Source organism: Rhea americana, unplaced genomic scaffold, assembly GCF_003343005.1.
Source record: "Rhea americana isolate MKP2758 unplaced genomic scaffold, rheAme1 scaffold_121, whole genome shotgun sequence".
NCBI classification, from domain to species: domain Eukaryota; kingdom Metazoa; phylum Chordata; class Aves; order Rheiformes; family Rheidae; genus Rhea; species Rhea americana.
Genome location: NW_028185273.1, coordinates 2,473,169 through 2,490,014, shown reverse-complemented (window position 1 = coordinate 2,490,014; position 16,846 = coordinate 2,473,169). Strand labels below are relative to the sequence as shown.

At 34.3% G+C, this 16,846-nt stretch overlaps 1 protein-coding gene across 2 annotated transcripts in view; it reads right to left on the bottom strand.

Moving 5' to 3' along the window:
• Positions 1–748: 748 nt before the first annotated feature.
• CRISPLD1 (cysteine rich secretory protein LCCL domain containing 1) overlaps positions 749–16,846 on the bottom strand; it is a 36,460-nt gene continuing 20,362 nt past the window's right edge. For both annotated transcript variants that reach the window (XM_085325292.1, XM_085325301.1), the window contains 13 exons: positions 16,674–16,792; positions 16,411–16,543; positions 14,560–14,675; positions 13,894–13,994; positions 12,566–12,745; positions 12,413–12,473; positions 12,213–12,279; positions 11,442–11,572; positions 10,447–10,490; positions 10,284–10,356; positions 8,079–8,154; positions 2,515–2,645; positions 749–868 (listed from right to left, as the gene is read on the bottom strand). In XM_085325292.1, coding sequence (XP_085181418.1) covers positions 817–868; positions 2,515–2,645; positions 8,079–8,154; positions 10,284–10,356; positions 10,447–10,490; positions 11,442–11,572; positions 12,213–12,279; positions 12,413–12,473; positions 12,566–12,745; positions 13,894–13,994; positions 14,560–14,675; positions 16,411–16,543; positions 16,674–16,792 — 1,284 coding nt within the window. In that variant the 3' untranslated portion in view covers positions 749–816. The remainder of the gene's footprint in view (positions 869–2,514; positions 2,646–8,078; positions 8,155–10,283; positions 10,357–10,446; positions 10,491–11,441; positions 11,573–12,212; positions 12,280–12,412; positions 12,474–12,565; positions 12,746–13,893; positions 13,995–14,559; positions 14,676–16,410; positions 16,544–16,673; positions 16,793–16,846) is intronic.

Here is a 16,846-nt window from a genome sequence, read left to right as displayed (position 1 = left end):
TATGCAAATTTCTCTCTCTCTCTCTGGTAGGTGAATACGTGAAGAACTGGGCCTTAACGTATTGATTATATGTACTAAAAAGCTTAGCAGCATCCAATAAACATTTTATTTATTAATATATTGAAGAAATTAAAACATGAATGGCCCATTCTCTCAGAAATATTTCTGTAAAGAACACATGCTAATATGACCCAGGACTTCTCCACATTTTCCATTTTATTCAAAAATAGGTATGTGTACTTGTTATGATTAGCATGAAATTGAAAATAGTCTAACTCTTCATTTATGTTTGCATGGCTAATGCTACTGTAAATCATAAAAAAATTAATATATATATATTTTTACTTTAAGGCATGATTTATTATATTGAATTATTGGGATGGCTTCTTTTATGTACATTGGAAACAAAAACTCAGGCCTCCCTATGGTATAGTTTTAAGATTATTGTTAGTGGCATATATAAAGCACCATACAATAATATGTTCAGATGAAGAAAATAAAGAACATTTATGAGCTTCAAATTAATTATATAGGAGTAAATGCTAAGAAAATATAGCAATATTTAACACAGGATTCAAAATATTGTTATATACCATCATAGATTTTCAAATTACTTTTTCTCCCATGTTTACTTTTACAGATTTCTTCATTAAGATATATATGTAATTTAAACTTTTTGGTGGAAAGCAGTAGGTATCTTCTGTACAATAATGTTACACTTTTATACAAATTTTAGGAATTATAAGAAATGACCTTTATTATTCTCTTCTATGCACTCTGGTTTTGTTTGCCTGTTAAACATTTTACTTACTAGACTCAAACAACAGCGAATACTCTGAATGCCTTGCTTCCTGGAGGATTCTGTAAACTGAAACACAAAAATGTTCCTGGTGTTATTTTTAAGACCACAACACTCCAATGACAACTTTTCTGAACTGTTAAATACAACTCTAACAGTACTGTGACTCTTGTGAGACTACACATAACTTTACCTAAGAAACTTCAAAAAGTTGTAACCAAAAGAAAAAACTATTAAAAATAAAAATTAAAAAGAAATCTTTAAAAAAGCTTTTGGGGAAAAAGGAAAACAAAAAACATACAACACATACATCTTACATTCATCATTTTAATAACTATATAGACATCTAACCTGCTGACCTAACAGATTGCTTGTGCATAGTTGTCTATATGCTGGACAAATTTCTAAAAGAGAAACAATATTTTATAAAAGCAAAGGGAATGCATTTAAAATACTGATAACTTTCTAAACTGATAAATAACTTCAAAACAAAGCAAACAGGAAAAGCATCTGTGATGAAGCATCATGAAAAGAAGGGTGTCATGTCCTACAAACTGAACTAACATGTCACTTTTAATGGTCTCATGGTTTTCCCCTTTTCCCCTTCAGAAATCCTACATGAGGCATATCTGAGAAGGAAAGGGAAATGCAAGTGAGAGTTAGAAAGGATGCAACTTTCAATAGAGTAAGTTGGCAACTGTACTACAATGCTTCACCTTCGGCTTCACTCAAAACTTATGTAGGACTGCTCTCCAAACCACTGATCTTTTAAACCTCACCAAGACTGTAAAGTTTAAATATTCATTCAACACTTTTTCTGGCTACTTCCCTGCTCAGTGAGGAGATTTTGATGGAGAACAAAAGTAGCTGTAAGGAAGAATTCTTTCTGAGGGAAACTAAATCGTCATGGGGAAACTGGATGGTCATGGGGAAAAAAGCCAAAAATGTGTAAATGAAGTAATTAATGTTAGACAAATAAAAGCTGTATTTTACAAGTTTCCATTTTTTTGTAAAGTTTGTGAGGAAAAGGGGCATCATCACACACTGTTATTAAAAATATGAAAAAAACCCTCGAACCCTCTATTTTCTCACTAAAAAGTTCTCTAAAGAACTGAGTATAATTTCAATGAACTTCCACAGCACCTCCATGTGTTTCAGAAAAAAGCACTGCTAAAACCAAACTATTTAAAAAACAAACAGAAGTGAAAAAAATGTGCCTAAATGTTTTGTGAACATCATGTATGAACCAGGCTCACAGGTTCAATACTATGTAAATCGGTAATGAACAAACTGATGTACTTGGGACCAGTTACAAGCACTGGTCTATTGTGGACCCTCCAACTCAGGAGAAAGAAATCACTGGTGCTAGTTAAAGAAAAAAGAATCCCAAAGAAAGTAAAGGCAATTTTCTTATCAAATATTTTGTTAGTTGCAATAGAATCAGCAAAATAAACAAAGGGGTTATTTTATTTCATAAGCAGCTTTTTAGAGTAATGGTTTACAAGCTTAGAGGAGACAAGCTGCTCTGGTACCACCCTTCTCCCACGTGACTGCAGCTGTTACACAAGCTCTGTAAATCACCCGTGCTGGCCTGTTTGGCCTATTTGGTTTCTAGCATTGCTCAGGTACAAACAGACATCATGTGAGACCTTGTAAAGATGGTGATCTTATTGACATGAAAAGTAAACAGTAATCTGTTAAAATGGGCTCTGTACCTTTCTGAAAATATCCCATTTTGAAAGGAAGCAATGTACACCTTTCGTTTGTCTACTGGCATAACATCAACATAACCACCTTGGTTGCGGACTACACCAGCGTGTACTGCTGCCCGGCAGATACTGGACATCTAAGAAAGAATGAGGAGAGATTTAGTTTATATTCATCATTTTTTTTTCAAAACTGGCTAGAAGAAAACTAACAGAGATGTTTAACCCTGATTCTAGAAACTTTGTAAAATTAATCATACAATAAATATGTTATGCTTTGTAGTATTTACATCAGTTTCATAGGAATTAGGCCAGTGTATAGGAAATTCAGCCACTGTGTCTTCAGAGATCTTTTGCAGCCTGGATCAAAAATCATTTATTTCAGTTTATTTTAGTTTAAGAATCAAGAGAAAGTTTAAATTTTTGAGTTTTTTTAAAACAAGAGGCTCTATCAGCTCTCAATTCTTCAGTGGCAGAAAGGCAGTGAAAGCCAAACCTAAATCCCATGAATCATTGTCCCACAGATCAGGAAATAGAGTTTATCCTCCACCGAGAGTCAAACAGTAGAGCAGTAAATGCACACTGCCATCGTACTTTTCTAGTAAGAGTCCTGCCCCAAAGGGATACCTTCTTGCAGAACAGACTGCAATAATTCCACAAAAACCCTCAAATAGCAGTGAAATGATCCATATTTGATGCAAACATCACAATTTCCTAGGTAGGCACAGGCAAATATTAAAAAGTAAGGAGGTTAAAGGTATAAACATGAGCATCAAATAGAAGAGGTCTAAAATCCTTCCTTAGCTGTGACAGCTGATTAATGACTTTAGCTCCTTAGCTCAGAGTGAGAGTTAAGAGAGTTAAGAGTCAGAGAAGGTGAAGATTCTCCAACTACTTCTAAAGAAGAACTTTTATATCAGGGCTACTTCTACAAACTTCAGATAGAACAAATTCTCTGTGGGTTTAACTGGAGTTTCATCTGAATAAAACCTACATTCTCCCAGCATTCATTTCTCATGAAACTATGTAGCATAAATAATATGAACAGAAGAATGGCTCAGTTACAATCTCAGTAATGTTGATTTAAATAACTGGTAGAAACTTGTGACCCTCTACCACTCTTYTAGCGTTATTAAAGCTTGCCAGAAGAATGAGACTGCTTAGATACTGCAGGCTGTGGGTCCCAAACTGTTTCAGTACACAGCCCTGCAAACGGTAGCTCAGGCTACAGTGAATCTCCACTTATAACCAAGCTTTGTGGAAAAAAAAGTCTTCACTGCAATAGGTCTCTCCTCGACCAACCTTAAAACGTAGCCAGTATAAATATCAATAGCTGGTCACACAGACCACTATTTAAACAGGAGTTGCATTTCATCCAGTTATAATTGGAACAATTTCTATCTGTAACTGTAGCTATTTTGTAATCTCAATGCTATATAAAATCAGGAATTTAAAATAGCAATTATTTTCCTACTCTTATTGCAACCACAGAAGTTGTCAGTTTCACTGTTACTGTTATATAGTCTGTATTTTAATATTACAGTATTTCTGAGAGTAAAAGTTTGAAAATATTTATGCAAAGACTTTTTAGCAAAGGCCCTTTTGAGTTTTTCCCTTCACCCTGCTGGCTACAGTTTTTGAACACGCCAGAAGGGATAAAGTTTATGCTCATCAGTACTTTTCTCCTCCTCCCCCCAAGGCTGCAAGACTTTTGCTATATTCTTAACACCAGCAGCCTCCTTATTTTTAGGGTTATAGTGACTTTTATGTATTCATATCATGGGCATACCTACAGACCAGACTGTGTGCAATTTTAAATACACAAGGAAAAAAGAGAAGGCCTCTGTAACACATGCTGTATAGTCTAAAGAAACAAAAGATAAGAGGTATAGATTATTTACAAGCAATTAACTATAGTGATGAATGAGAAGACCACTATTAATTACTATTATTATAATATAGTAGCAACTCAGTTTTTCACTAATACTGGAGAAATGAAAACAGATGCTAGAGTTACAGTTCAGGAGGAGAAGGATTATAGTTTGTCACCTCTGCAATTGTAGCCCATAGGCTACACCTACWTTTTCTGTAAGTCATTATAGAGACAGATACCTTCATAACTACAGCTGAGGGTAGCTAAGATATTGGTTGTTCCAATGTTATTAGGAAGCTTTTGGTTAAGTAAAAAAGAAAGCAGAAGGTTGGAGGATTTGACAGAAGAGACTGACTACTTGTTAGAAACTTACTTCCAATAAAAGACAGACCATTTGGAAGSGCTGGTACCACAACTGGCTGTTAGACCTCCAAAGTATGATGGTGAAGCTATTGTGCAACATCTTAAAGCTAAATGCAAGAGGCTTTTATGGAATGAAATGGTAGAAGTCACAGAGGAATGGGGCTGCCAATGTCAACTCGCAGAYTGAACATATACATCGCAGATGAAAAATAAACTGGCATTCTGATGCTGCTTTGTGGATAAGCATGTAGCATAAATGTGCATTCTGTTTAAATATGTGAAGGATTAAATATGAGTATAAAATAGTAAATATTAATTAACTTTTAGAAAAAAATTATCTGTTTTCAGTTTTCATAAACTTCTTTTAGCTTGGAGTTCTTTGTCTAAATGGAAWCAGAATGCAGTAACATTGCCTGCTCCTAAGGATCTTAAAGCAGCTGCTCACAGTCCCTTGAACTAAAGTGTTATGGTGAAACTCCCATTAATTTAAGCAGAATCATAATTTCACACCTATGTCTGTCTTCAATTTCAGCACAGTATTTGTAAGTTAAATTTATATTAGCAATCTTGTAATAGTCCTTGGAAGTCTTTGCCAGAGACTTGTGTTTGTTTCTTTAATTTTCATGAACACACTATGAAGGATACACAAAGCATTATTTTTTAAGTTAACATAAACATTTCATACAGCATTATATGACCCTGCTTTATTGCTGTGCTGTGAACCCTCTGAAATTTGTTACTATTTAACAGGTCATAGCATCTGAATACCAAGCTGCTTAATTATTTTCCTTCTTCAGCTACTCAGCAAAATACCAAATATCTACCATAGCATAGCATTATCTGCAAAGGCATTTTAACCACAAACCTCTCTCCCACAGTATGACTGGACTATAGAACTACTTAACAGTTCTGTTCCTATCACAATGTTTACAATTTACTACAGCAGAGAATTATGAATTAGGGAAATACCTCCATATATGGTTATTAAAACAAAGATTAGTATAGTCAAAATCCTCAGACAATACGAACTCCATCAAATTCTAGAGACAAAAGATGTAGGCTGACCTGTACGAGTCAAAAGGGGTAGTTCAATTTTTTAAAGAATTGCTCAATTAGTCCTCATAACTTAGATTCACTGTTTTTATAAGAGATTGTCTTTGTTAAAATGCCACTTACTGTGAAAACAACAAGATAAATAAAAAACTTAAACTCTCTCCAAATTGTTATAAGGTAACTGGAATGTGGTAACAAAATTCTTGTGCCATATGCACATCTAAGGTGTGTCCACTAAAATAAAACCTTTTTTTATCAAATAATTCTATAAGTGGAAGAATTTTTAACTTATTTTTAACTTAACTTTAGCTATTCAAAAATACTCATTTTGTTATGTAAATATGTTTATTCTGGCATCTCCACAATCCAGGGACTAAGAGCAAAAACAATGAATAACATCCATATAGGCAGATTCTGCAAGATCATCTCCAAGGGAGCTCTGACAATCACATCAAATCTAATTTGATTCATTTCTCAACATTTTTTTTTACTTTATTTCAATAATGAGTTGATGCTGAAGAGTTTTAAAAATACAAATATTATTAAAATACTCATTGGCATGACATAATACTGAATTTCCAGAAATAAGATTCAGTAAGTTTTAGACAAATTGGATTAACCAAAGTTGAAAAGTGGTGCCAAATCCTCAGTACAGGAAAGCAGGAAATCTCTTTTTTTCCTTAGCCTCCCAATAGGACAAAGTATTGCCATGTGGAAACTATTAGCAACCAGGCCAGCAGGGACACAAAGCACAGAGATGGCAATGTCTCTGGACCATAAGAAGAATGAGTAATTTGTACTTTTGTCTTCCGACRGTGACATTTACTACAGTTCTTATTTATATCATAATAATGTTATTCAAGAAAGGACCTCCTTGTACTACACACACAGAACAAGGCCATATTTTTGTTTTAAAGACCTTGCAATCTACCTCAAGTCAAGAGAAACAAAAGGGATCAACAAAAAAGACAATCTATGGGGGGGGGGAAGAAGATGGGTGTTACATGAAAACTGCACACACAAACATTTATAGACACTGGCTATATGAACTACAGCTCTGATTTATCTGCCTCAGACAAAGAGACAATAGCTAACAGACTGCAAGAACAGAGGATGAAATAACGGGGTTTTTGATTCAGTTGAGTTAGGAATACTTGCAGCAATCTCAAAGGAATAAAAAAGGAATGGGATAAAAAAAAAAGTAAAAATTGTGTGATGAATCAGAGGACACTGTTTTTCAGTAACATAGAGAAGACAAAAAGCAGTAAAGTATTAAATTATTTTAAGAATAAATGACTGATCAGGCAAATAGCTAGGAAAGGAAATGTTTGACTAAAATCTCATGAATACTGCAAAAATGGTATTGTTAACATATCTTTTTGTATCAGTTTTAAAATTTGTTAATGTTTATTTACTTTTTACGAATATTTGTGCAAGCAAATTCTTGTTCATAACATGAATGAATGTGGCCTAAACATTCGCGGAAGTAGTCATATACATATACRTAATATATATCTACATACATACACATGTATATTTAAGCCTAAAGAATTTGCAGGAAAATCACAAAAATTCTATCTGCTTTGTGGAATCATCCATTCAGGACATCAAAACAAAAGTGTCCTCTCAATAAGGAGATGACAAAAGAGAGGCATAAAAAAAAAGATCATTTAGTTATTTCCATCCACTACAGAACTAAAAATGATGTAGAAAGGACAGTAATGCAGGAAAAAAGTTGACTAAACAACAGAATGACAAAAAAGTTGGATCAGTCCGTTAAAGAAATAAGACAATGTCAGATAATTTAAACAAATATATCAAAATTCTTCTACAAATATATAACTATCTACATAGTTACTTCTACATAAGAAATAAGCATAATGAGACTACGGACGTTTATCTTCTGAGTAATTTTTTGGTTAGTTTAATCCTGAGATAAGTTATGGTTGCAACAGGGCAAGGTGAACCAAGGGTTTAAGTATTGCCAATACTGAGCAACTCAGTGGGAATTTTGATCAAAAATTGAAAATATGGATCCTATTGAAGTCTACCCTGAGCTTCCAAATAAGTTTCCATATCTTCAGCAGCTGAGTATTACTAATTTAAATGAGATCCTCTAAAAATGAAGAATTTCTAAAAAGATTGTTAGTATATCTTGATTTTTGGTTTAAAAAGTTAGTGTATGGAGAAAGACTACAGATTTATGTTACATCTTATTATCTTTATTTTATATCTTTTCATAGGATTTTGTATTTCATTATACAATGTAAATCACACTACTTACATCAGAATAAATTCGTGTTCCAATTACACGAGCATAATGTGGATTTGCCTGCATACAGTTGTGAGGACAATACACCCTGTGATATTGAAAATAAAGCACATATAGTTATGAAAAATGATTATTACAGTATTACTATATCATATTCAACACCAGCATTACTGAGTATAAATCTAATTGATGACACATACAGATGGTCCATACTGATCAGCCTTTGAGTCTTTGCTACCATGGGCAAAAAGCATTGCTGACATAAACTGAGGTTCAAGCAAGGTACATGAGAACACATCTCTGTGGGTCTGGTTGTCTTCTTTTCCTTGGAATACCAGGTGGTCTCCTTGTTCTATGTGTGTGAGGTCCAGTAGAAAAGTCAGTGGGAAGAGAGACTGGTCACATCATTGTATTATCAGCTGTTTCTGCCTCATCCTATCTAACCTGTACAGATTAATACCTTTCTTAGGAAACAAAAAATCTGGTTGAGGCCTGGCCTGTTATGATGCTGATGACCAAGCCAATGTTGATGCAAGATGTTGATGCAAGCCAATTTAGTAATAATGAGGGTGAGTAGTTGATATTTGTGGCTAAAATGAAAACTTTAGGAACATCTCCTAGGTGATTCTAGGAATCTTAGCTGATTCTAGGACACCAAAGAGCTACCGAGAGGAAGACCATCTTTACTTAGGCCCTTTCTATTAACCTTCTGTGAGAAAAACTCTCTGTGATTCATGCTGCCTCAGCTCTAAAATGCACTGCAACATCCGGAAGCTAACACTACTATAGGTGACAAGCATCTTATTTGCTAATTATGGTACGGTACAACAAGGAAATGCCACTAAAGCACCAAATCTACTCTGAGAGTGTAAAAATGATCATGTCTTGATGGCTTTGGCACAATCCCACATGGACTGCCCTGGACAAGCACTCTTCCCTGGGACACAATCCCCCTTCTGGTTTGATATCTGGCACGCCATAGCCCTCAGGCATGCTACAGTGTTATCAGATGGGCAATCAAAACAGGCTGGATGCAGCTGAGTGAGATTTTTGTCCAAAGGAAGTATGACGTCAGACAGGCCTTTGAAGAGCTGCTGATTTATGATTAGGACGTGAGAAGCAAAAATGAGGTTGTACAATCAATGCCTTAACTGACTACTGCTTGTAACACTTGAGACTACACTTTCAGAATTGCAGGCAGAGCCTTGAATGGGTCACTACTGCCATGAAGTTCTTTAATCTGATACATCAGAATTAATCAGTGTTTTTTAATGTATTTTTTCCAATTTTCTTAAAAACAGGTGCTATTTCTCTCTTAATGAAGCTAGTTCTAGTTTTTAATAATGAAATAGAAAATTAAAGGAGGCAGAAGCATGGAAATTTATCCATCCATTCCTGCATTCCACTCCTTCATTTATTTCTACACATCTTCCATCCAGAAAACCAGGAGTCATAGCCAAACACCAAACAAGTCCACGGACCCAAGTGCTACATGAAGGGATGTTTTCCTAGCAGTTCTGGCTTTGTGCTTGCTTCCTGTATTGGCTGTAGGATTGCTATGAAAGTACTCCTCTGGATATCTCCAGCTTAACTTGCGGTAAATCATGCTACGGTGTATTTACCTTTGACTCATCTATGGCTTTAAGAACTGTTACTGATTTCCTTCCTCAAAATATTGAGGCACAGGCTTCTTTCGATGAGTGGAAATGTAGGCTTCAAAGAAATGGCACACACATTTAACTGAAAGCTACTAACTGACATGTAGATCACATCCTACTTTAACAATCTACTTTTATTTTTTTGGAAAACCAAAACACCCAAACAATTTGGTTACTTCTATGACAAAAGTCTCTATCTATTCCTTTTATTACATGTGTTTTACAGATGGATAAAYTGAAGTCAAGTGTATTGTACCAAAGATACATAGGTGTAGTAGTACACAATGAAACAGAAAAATGCATCTTTCTTTGCAGTCTTACTCTAACCAATGACTATTTCACTATGATATGCCAAAGATCTTTATAGGTAGATCATCTTTATCTACTTGGCCTTCCGCTTAGATCAAAGACTTAAATGTCAGTAAAACATTTCTCRTTTAGTTTTTAAAGATCTGCGCAGGTACTAATCATCTTTGTCAACGACAGCTAGAGTTAACCAGTAACTCTGACAGAAAACACGGCAGCACTTCAAATTAATAGAATATTTAAAGAATTTTACCTTGGACAGTGTGAGGCTGGTTTTTGAAACGGGCACAATTGTTCCACTGTTGTTTCACACGTGATAGCTTGAACTGAAGACAGGAAAACAGAAACCAATAAATGTGTGCTATTTGGGAAAAAAATTCAAAGTAATACTAAAATTATAAGAAATAAATACTAACCTGTTACTTTAGAGACTGTGAAGGAATTAGCAGACTGGTATTTRCTGAGAAAAAATAAGAGAACTAGTTAATGGGCTAGAGCATAGTTTGTAGATAACAGTAATATACGAGATTTGTGAATGCTAATATTGATGTTGTCTTATCAATGGATAATTATGAATGGCAATAGTAGGTATTCTCTACTGTTATTCTTTTCTTGTTTTTCTTTTAGTCTATCAACAAGTATTTGCATCTGCTTTCATAAGCAACAGTTACAAGAGCACTTCAAGCAAGCACCTGAACACTRTGATACGTCTCCAAATGAAGCTTCCAAAGTCTTTGATATTACTCCATCATCACTGGCAAATGCAGAAGTTGTGCAAAATACTTGAGTAAGACATCATACGTAAATCATGTCTTCTAATCAAATTATCAAATGCTTATATGACCATGTGTATTTTATACTTTGTTCACATTGCTTGTATGGACAGTATGAGAGCACTTCTAAGAACATATTTGTAAGATCACTACTTTGTCATTTTATTGTCATAGATTAGTGTGTATATGGGCCAACCCTGAAAATATTATCAGCTTTGTCCAAAATAATTAAAACAACCTGATTTAATATCAGTATGCACTATTTTTATACATCTATGAATTTATAATTAACTGAATTAACTGAATTCTTAAAATATTGAGATTGTTTAACTATAAATACTAATTTACTGCCCAAGGGACTTAGCAAATTATTTCATCTCCTTTTCCTTGATTATTCTGTCACTTTTCTATTTCACCTCCTTTTCCTTGATTATTCTGTCACTTTTCTATATGCCATTAAACAGTGGCTAAACCTGCAAAATAGATACAATACCTGTATTTCAACATGTCTTTTCATAGTATTTTCACATTCTTTGTGATAAAAAGGGCAAAACATTATTATTGTGATATATTTTTTGAGAAATAAAAAAGAAATGGGTGCAGAACTTTTCATACATTGTAATTTTAAAGAAACTTACCCAATTGATTGAATGCCATTTCTGTAAGATTTGATGAAGTAATTTTTCCTTCCTTGCCTAGTGACATCAACCCAACCACCTTCATTATCTAGGATGCCATAATGGATGGCAGCTTTACAAATACTGGATTGCTGAAAAGCAGARGGGAAAACAATTCCATAGCAGACAAAATACTATTTTCCATTGTAATTTAATGTGAAAAAAACAGTTTTTTACATACAGTGATAAGCTTCTGGCATTAAATCTAGTTTGATGTGGTCAGGATAGGTACTATCTCAACTGAAGAAAACATCATTCTGCCATACTCAGAGACAAAACAGACTCATTCACTGTAGYTGTTATATCTGATACTTTCTTTTAGTTCTGCATAGTGATACAACATAATATAAGTATAGAACTGTACATTTTCAGTAAGGCCTTAAGATCATACAAGCAGATCTGTCTTATTAAAGGATAAGATTAAAGGATATATGATAATATCCACAGATTGCTGTATTTCTCTTTTTACTTAAACTCTGGACATCTGGAAACACAAATTCTGTTTCTGCGCAACCATTAGAAGTATGATGTACAGCCAGATAGCATATGCAGAACAGAAGTAAACTTTGATAGTCTGATGCAACCTTAGACACTTGGTGTAAGATTTTGTTTTTGGTAAATGCTGGTTTCTTCAAAATACATTCTTAATATTATTTTAGCTAGTATTCCAATAAAAAAGATATCTCATTAAACATTCTACTGCTAAAAAAAAATGCAATTAAAAATGTTTACCATTTCATAATGTACACTTCCGATAACTTTGGCTTTGCTATCCAAACAGCCAGCAGGACATTCATACCTGGGAAAATAAAATACAACCTGGTCTTACAAAAATACAGCGCTGGATTATAAAAATGGAAAATATTTCAGCTCACATACAAATACAGCCTTTTAAAACAATCTCAAGATGACAACAGTAAAATTTACCATACCTATTGCAAGTTGTTCCTTTGCACTGATCTCTTAGCCTTACTTCACATGAAACAATCTGAGCTAAAATAAACAAAAAGCAATTTCACTGTAATGAATTTGATACTACATAATTCAAGATTTTTGACTACTTGCAAATCAGCTAAATTCCTTACACATTTGCTGTGTGCTTATTACTTCATTTTTCTCACTGTCATCAGTGCCTGTGGAGCTTGAAGGTGAATGAGCCCTCGGCCGGCTTTGTGCTGTTGCATCCTGGGCTTTGGATCGCTGCCGTTCAATCTCATTGGTCTCCTCTTCTGGTTCATGGGGAGAATAAAGCCTTTCTGAACCCTCTGTTTCAGAAAACAAGCAAAAGAATAACTTCTCAGGCAAAAAATATTTTAGTTTTGTGAAATGTAAATCCCTTGTTTTAGTATCACAGCTTTGTTCTCATAAAATAGTGGTTGAATATGCACAGGAAAGCAAGGAACTGCTTCATAAGAAGCTCTCAAACTTAATAATACATCTCATGTATCTTTCTAATGACGACCAAAGGTAGAATTTTTCTAGCACAGATAGCACCACTGAGGTACGAAAATGCTCCCAGCACTCCTGTTTTAGCATTTTCTTTATGCCATCAGAAAAATCCATAGATCAAAGCTGTTATTTCTATTAGCAGTTGAAAGAGATTTAAAAAGTTGCTAGTTAACTCATAATTAAAGGAGCCAATTTCCTAAAAACGTTCATCTGAAATGAGGCTCTTTTATTCAAGCATCATGTAATCGATCTGGAAATACACATCATTAAATCTACAGGAGATTAAGAACCTTAAAGAAGCTACAAGGCCACAGAAGTGGGACTGTTACAGTCCATATGAATAGATGAAGAAATATTAAAATAATAATCTGGTAAGTTACTTGTAAGAAAAATTAAACAATAAGAAATAGCAGCTTCATAATATGGTCCATTTCAATGCTACGAAGTAAGAAAGAATAAAACCATGAAAATTGTAGGGAATTAATAATCAGCTGATATTTTGTTTAATTAATGATGCCTTCTGGTCTTGTCTTGACTTTTATTATAGYAATGTATGTGGCTATGTCACTGAACTAACATGTTTCCCTATAAACAAATCACTGCATAGACTTCAACTATAATTTACAGAAAAGGATACAAATAGCATACCGCCAAAGTCTACACCTTTGTGTACTAAAAGCTTTCAATTACCACTAAAATCAGTAGGAGTTTAATATACTCCACTCCTTTCAGGTAGGCTCAGCCTCACGTATGACAGCACATAAATTCAGTAAGTGAAGTGAAGTGCTTCATAGTAAAGCATAGTAAAGCAGTAAACTGCTTCTTAGTAAAGTAGGTTCCTACCAGTTCTTTGGGCACATAGATAATACATTCTATTCCACTCTCTTAAAATATAATGAAGAAAGAATGCAAAAGGTTACACTTCTCTGACCACTTATAGCTGTACTGTTGAAATAGTACGTACCCCTGTAACAAAGGTTTTCTCTGCAACCTCCTCCRAAACTAGGGGGACAAGCAGAACAGGGGCGACCAGGTTTATAAGGAGCATGACCCCACCAGTTACCTCTAAAAAAAAATGCATTAGTAAACAATAAAGACATGARTAATAAACAATATTCAATGTGAACAAATAAATGGTGCAAATCAGTGGATATTGTTTTGATAAATCAAATGCAAAAAGCTATTGAAAAGTCTTTGAAGAATAAACCTAAGTACTGCTGATGTGAGATCTTTTTATACCAGCATTACACCACAAGACTAAATTCTTCAACTACATGAGCACAGGGCTTCACTCTCCTAAATGGAATATCCTATAGAATTTGATCTTAATTACAGGTTTCATTTTACACATTCCTTAAAATTACAATGAGGAGCTCCRTTTACTATCTGGACAAACATCACACTACAATGAAGATCGCTGATGYTGAATGCTAATACAGAGTCAGGTAATAAAACAGAAGCTCTAGAAAATCACAAGAGTACTTGTGCAGCCAAAGTTGCCTTGGGAACAATACTTTACTTTATAACAGTACAAAACCCAGAAAACTCAGATCAATTCTCTTTTGGATTATTTTCTGGATTATAAAGCACTTTGTCCCCTCAAGATATTTTTGGGTGTCACCTTACTTACTTAGGAGAATAATTGCATACAAGATAGACTGCTTTTGGCCAAATCTGTCCCCAGATGTTCATGTTATGACACAAATTAATTGCACAACCTATTCTGCTACTCGTAGCCCAAACAACCTATGGAAAAGGAAAGAGAAAGACATGTGAAAACCAAAGCTGATCAACACAAAACAAAAACTGTCTAAAAACTTCAATTTATAAAATTGAGATCACAAAAGAGATGCTATATTCCCCTCTGTTATAAACATAACTGTGGTCATAAGTAACATTATTTCAACTGACAACAGGCAATTAAGTTAAAAGAAAAGAAAAGAAAAGAAAAGAAAAGAAAAGAAAAGAAAAGAAAAGAAAAGAAAAGAAAAGAAAAGAAAAGAAAAAAGAAGAGAAGAGAAGAGAAGAGAAGAGGAGGAGGGGAGAGGAGGGGAGAGGAGGGGAGAGGAGAGGAGAGGAGGGGAGAGGAGAGGAGAGAAAAAAGAAAAGAGAAAAGCTTTATGTAGATACAAAAGATATGGCTCTTGTTTACAATAACTGATCTAAGTATGTATTTGAAGATGGAGTAAACAGTAAATATTTACAAAGTATCAGCTGAATAGCAAATTTTTGGAATTAAAATGAATGCAAAATTTTGATATACAAGAAGTTAGCTTCCTGTGCCCTGGAGTTCTCAGTGCCACCTAAGAATCCAGAGAAATTTAGGTTGGTTAGACTGACAGAGGTGTTAGCAGTGAGAGAAAGCAATGTAAACATTCACAAAGAAACTTCACAGACCAGAAGAATCAATTCTATGATAGGTAACACGATTTTAAATTAATATGCTTTCATATCATTGCAGTCTAAACAGCYGCGTTCCTTCAGTCATCTGCTGAAATAACTCTCACTGCAAAAATCTCAAAACAATCTGAAAGACAAAGGCTGGGATGTTCAAAGCAAACAAATTTGACAGATGCTAAATTTACATTAACTCAATAGAAGTGAACTGTTTAGTTTATTCAGGACTTTAAAGGCATAGGTAGCGTGAAGTATCTCTAACACAAAGCAGTACTGCATAAGAATACATATATATTGCATACGGCAGAAAGGTGCAATTATATAGGTATTTTTWAAAAAATGGTAAATAAGAACATGGAATTGTTCTTAAAATTACACGTCTTAATGAACTGTGCCTTAAAATTAGGTATAATGGTAAAATACACTAGTAAAAAAACCCRGAAAATTAAAAGGTGAAAAATAATAATTTTGAATTTTTCTAGTAATATACAAAAAGCATAGATTTTAGTATAATCTGAGAATTGTGTGCTTCCTATTTACTGAAAATATGATTGGTTGTCCTCTGAAAAAATCCAGACTACATACATCAGAGTTCAGGAGTACCAAATAAAGATGTTTTTACACAATTTCAAAATCTTCCTGAAGTTAAAGGAATATTTCGTAATTGTTGTTTGTTCTCATGAATTCACCTAAGAAAACCTTGTTTTTATGTGCTGTAATTTGTTCATCATATTCCAAAATGGAAGGTCACCTACCCACCAGCCAATATTGAGAGTAGATTGTGCAAAGGGCACTTAGTATTGGGTTCTGTGAACTTTTTCCTTAAACCTTGTTAAGGAAGTGATATTTATGAGGAAGAAATCTAAAGATTTCTATGACAACCATACTCATCGTCACCCATGTCCAATAACTGTAATTATGAAATGCAATAAACCACAAGTTCCTTTTGTGTTTTTTGCACTAAGGAATATACTATAAGATTAATGCTGTGATACTAATAAGTTCTGTGCGTCACTGAGTGACCTAACTGGAGATCTTGATTGCTCTTTCCCATAGCTAATAAAAACCAAATCCACCTACATACCTGTGTGTAATGTGTACAAACAGGACCAGAACATTTGTAAGGACAATATGGGTTGCATTCATGAGGATGTGGATAGGTGAAATCTTTCACTTCATCATACCATGCTTGGACGTGAAACGTTGGAGGCCTGTACCTACGAAAACCAGTAACAGTCTATTAGATCACTGAAAAGCTATACCTTCTATCATTTTTCCTTTAAGTAATAAGCAAATTTTGTGAAATTYCAAAGAGCATATATATTATAAAACGCTATCTTAAGCTACCTTCCCCAGTGTGCCCCCAAATTTTGTCCAATTGATGGAAGGAGGTTGGCAGGCCCATGTTCCCACAGGCAGGTTTCAGCCCAAGACTCTGCAGATCTCTCCAGTTCTGTATCCCATGTCTGAAGTTTAAAAGAAAAGAAAGAGCATATCTTCTTAGAAATATTTGATTTGTA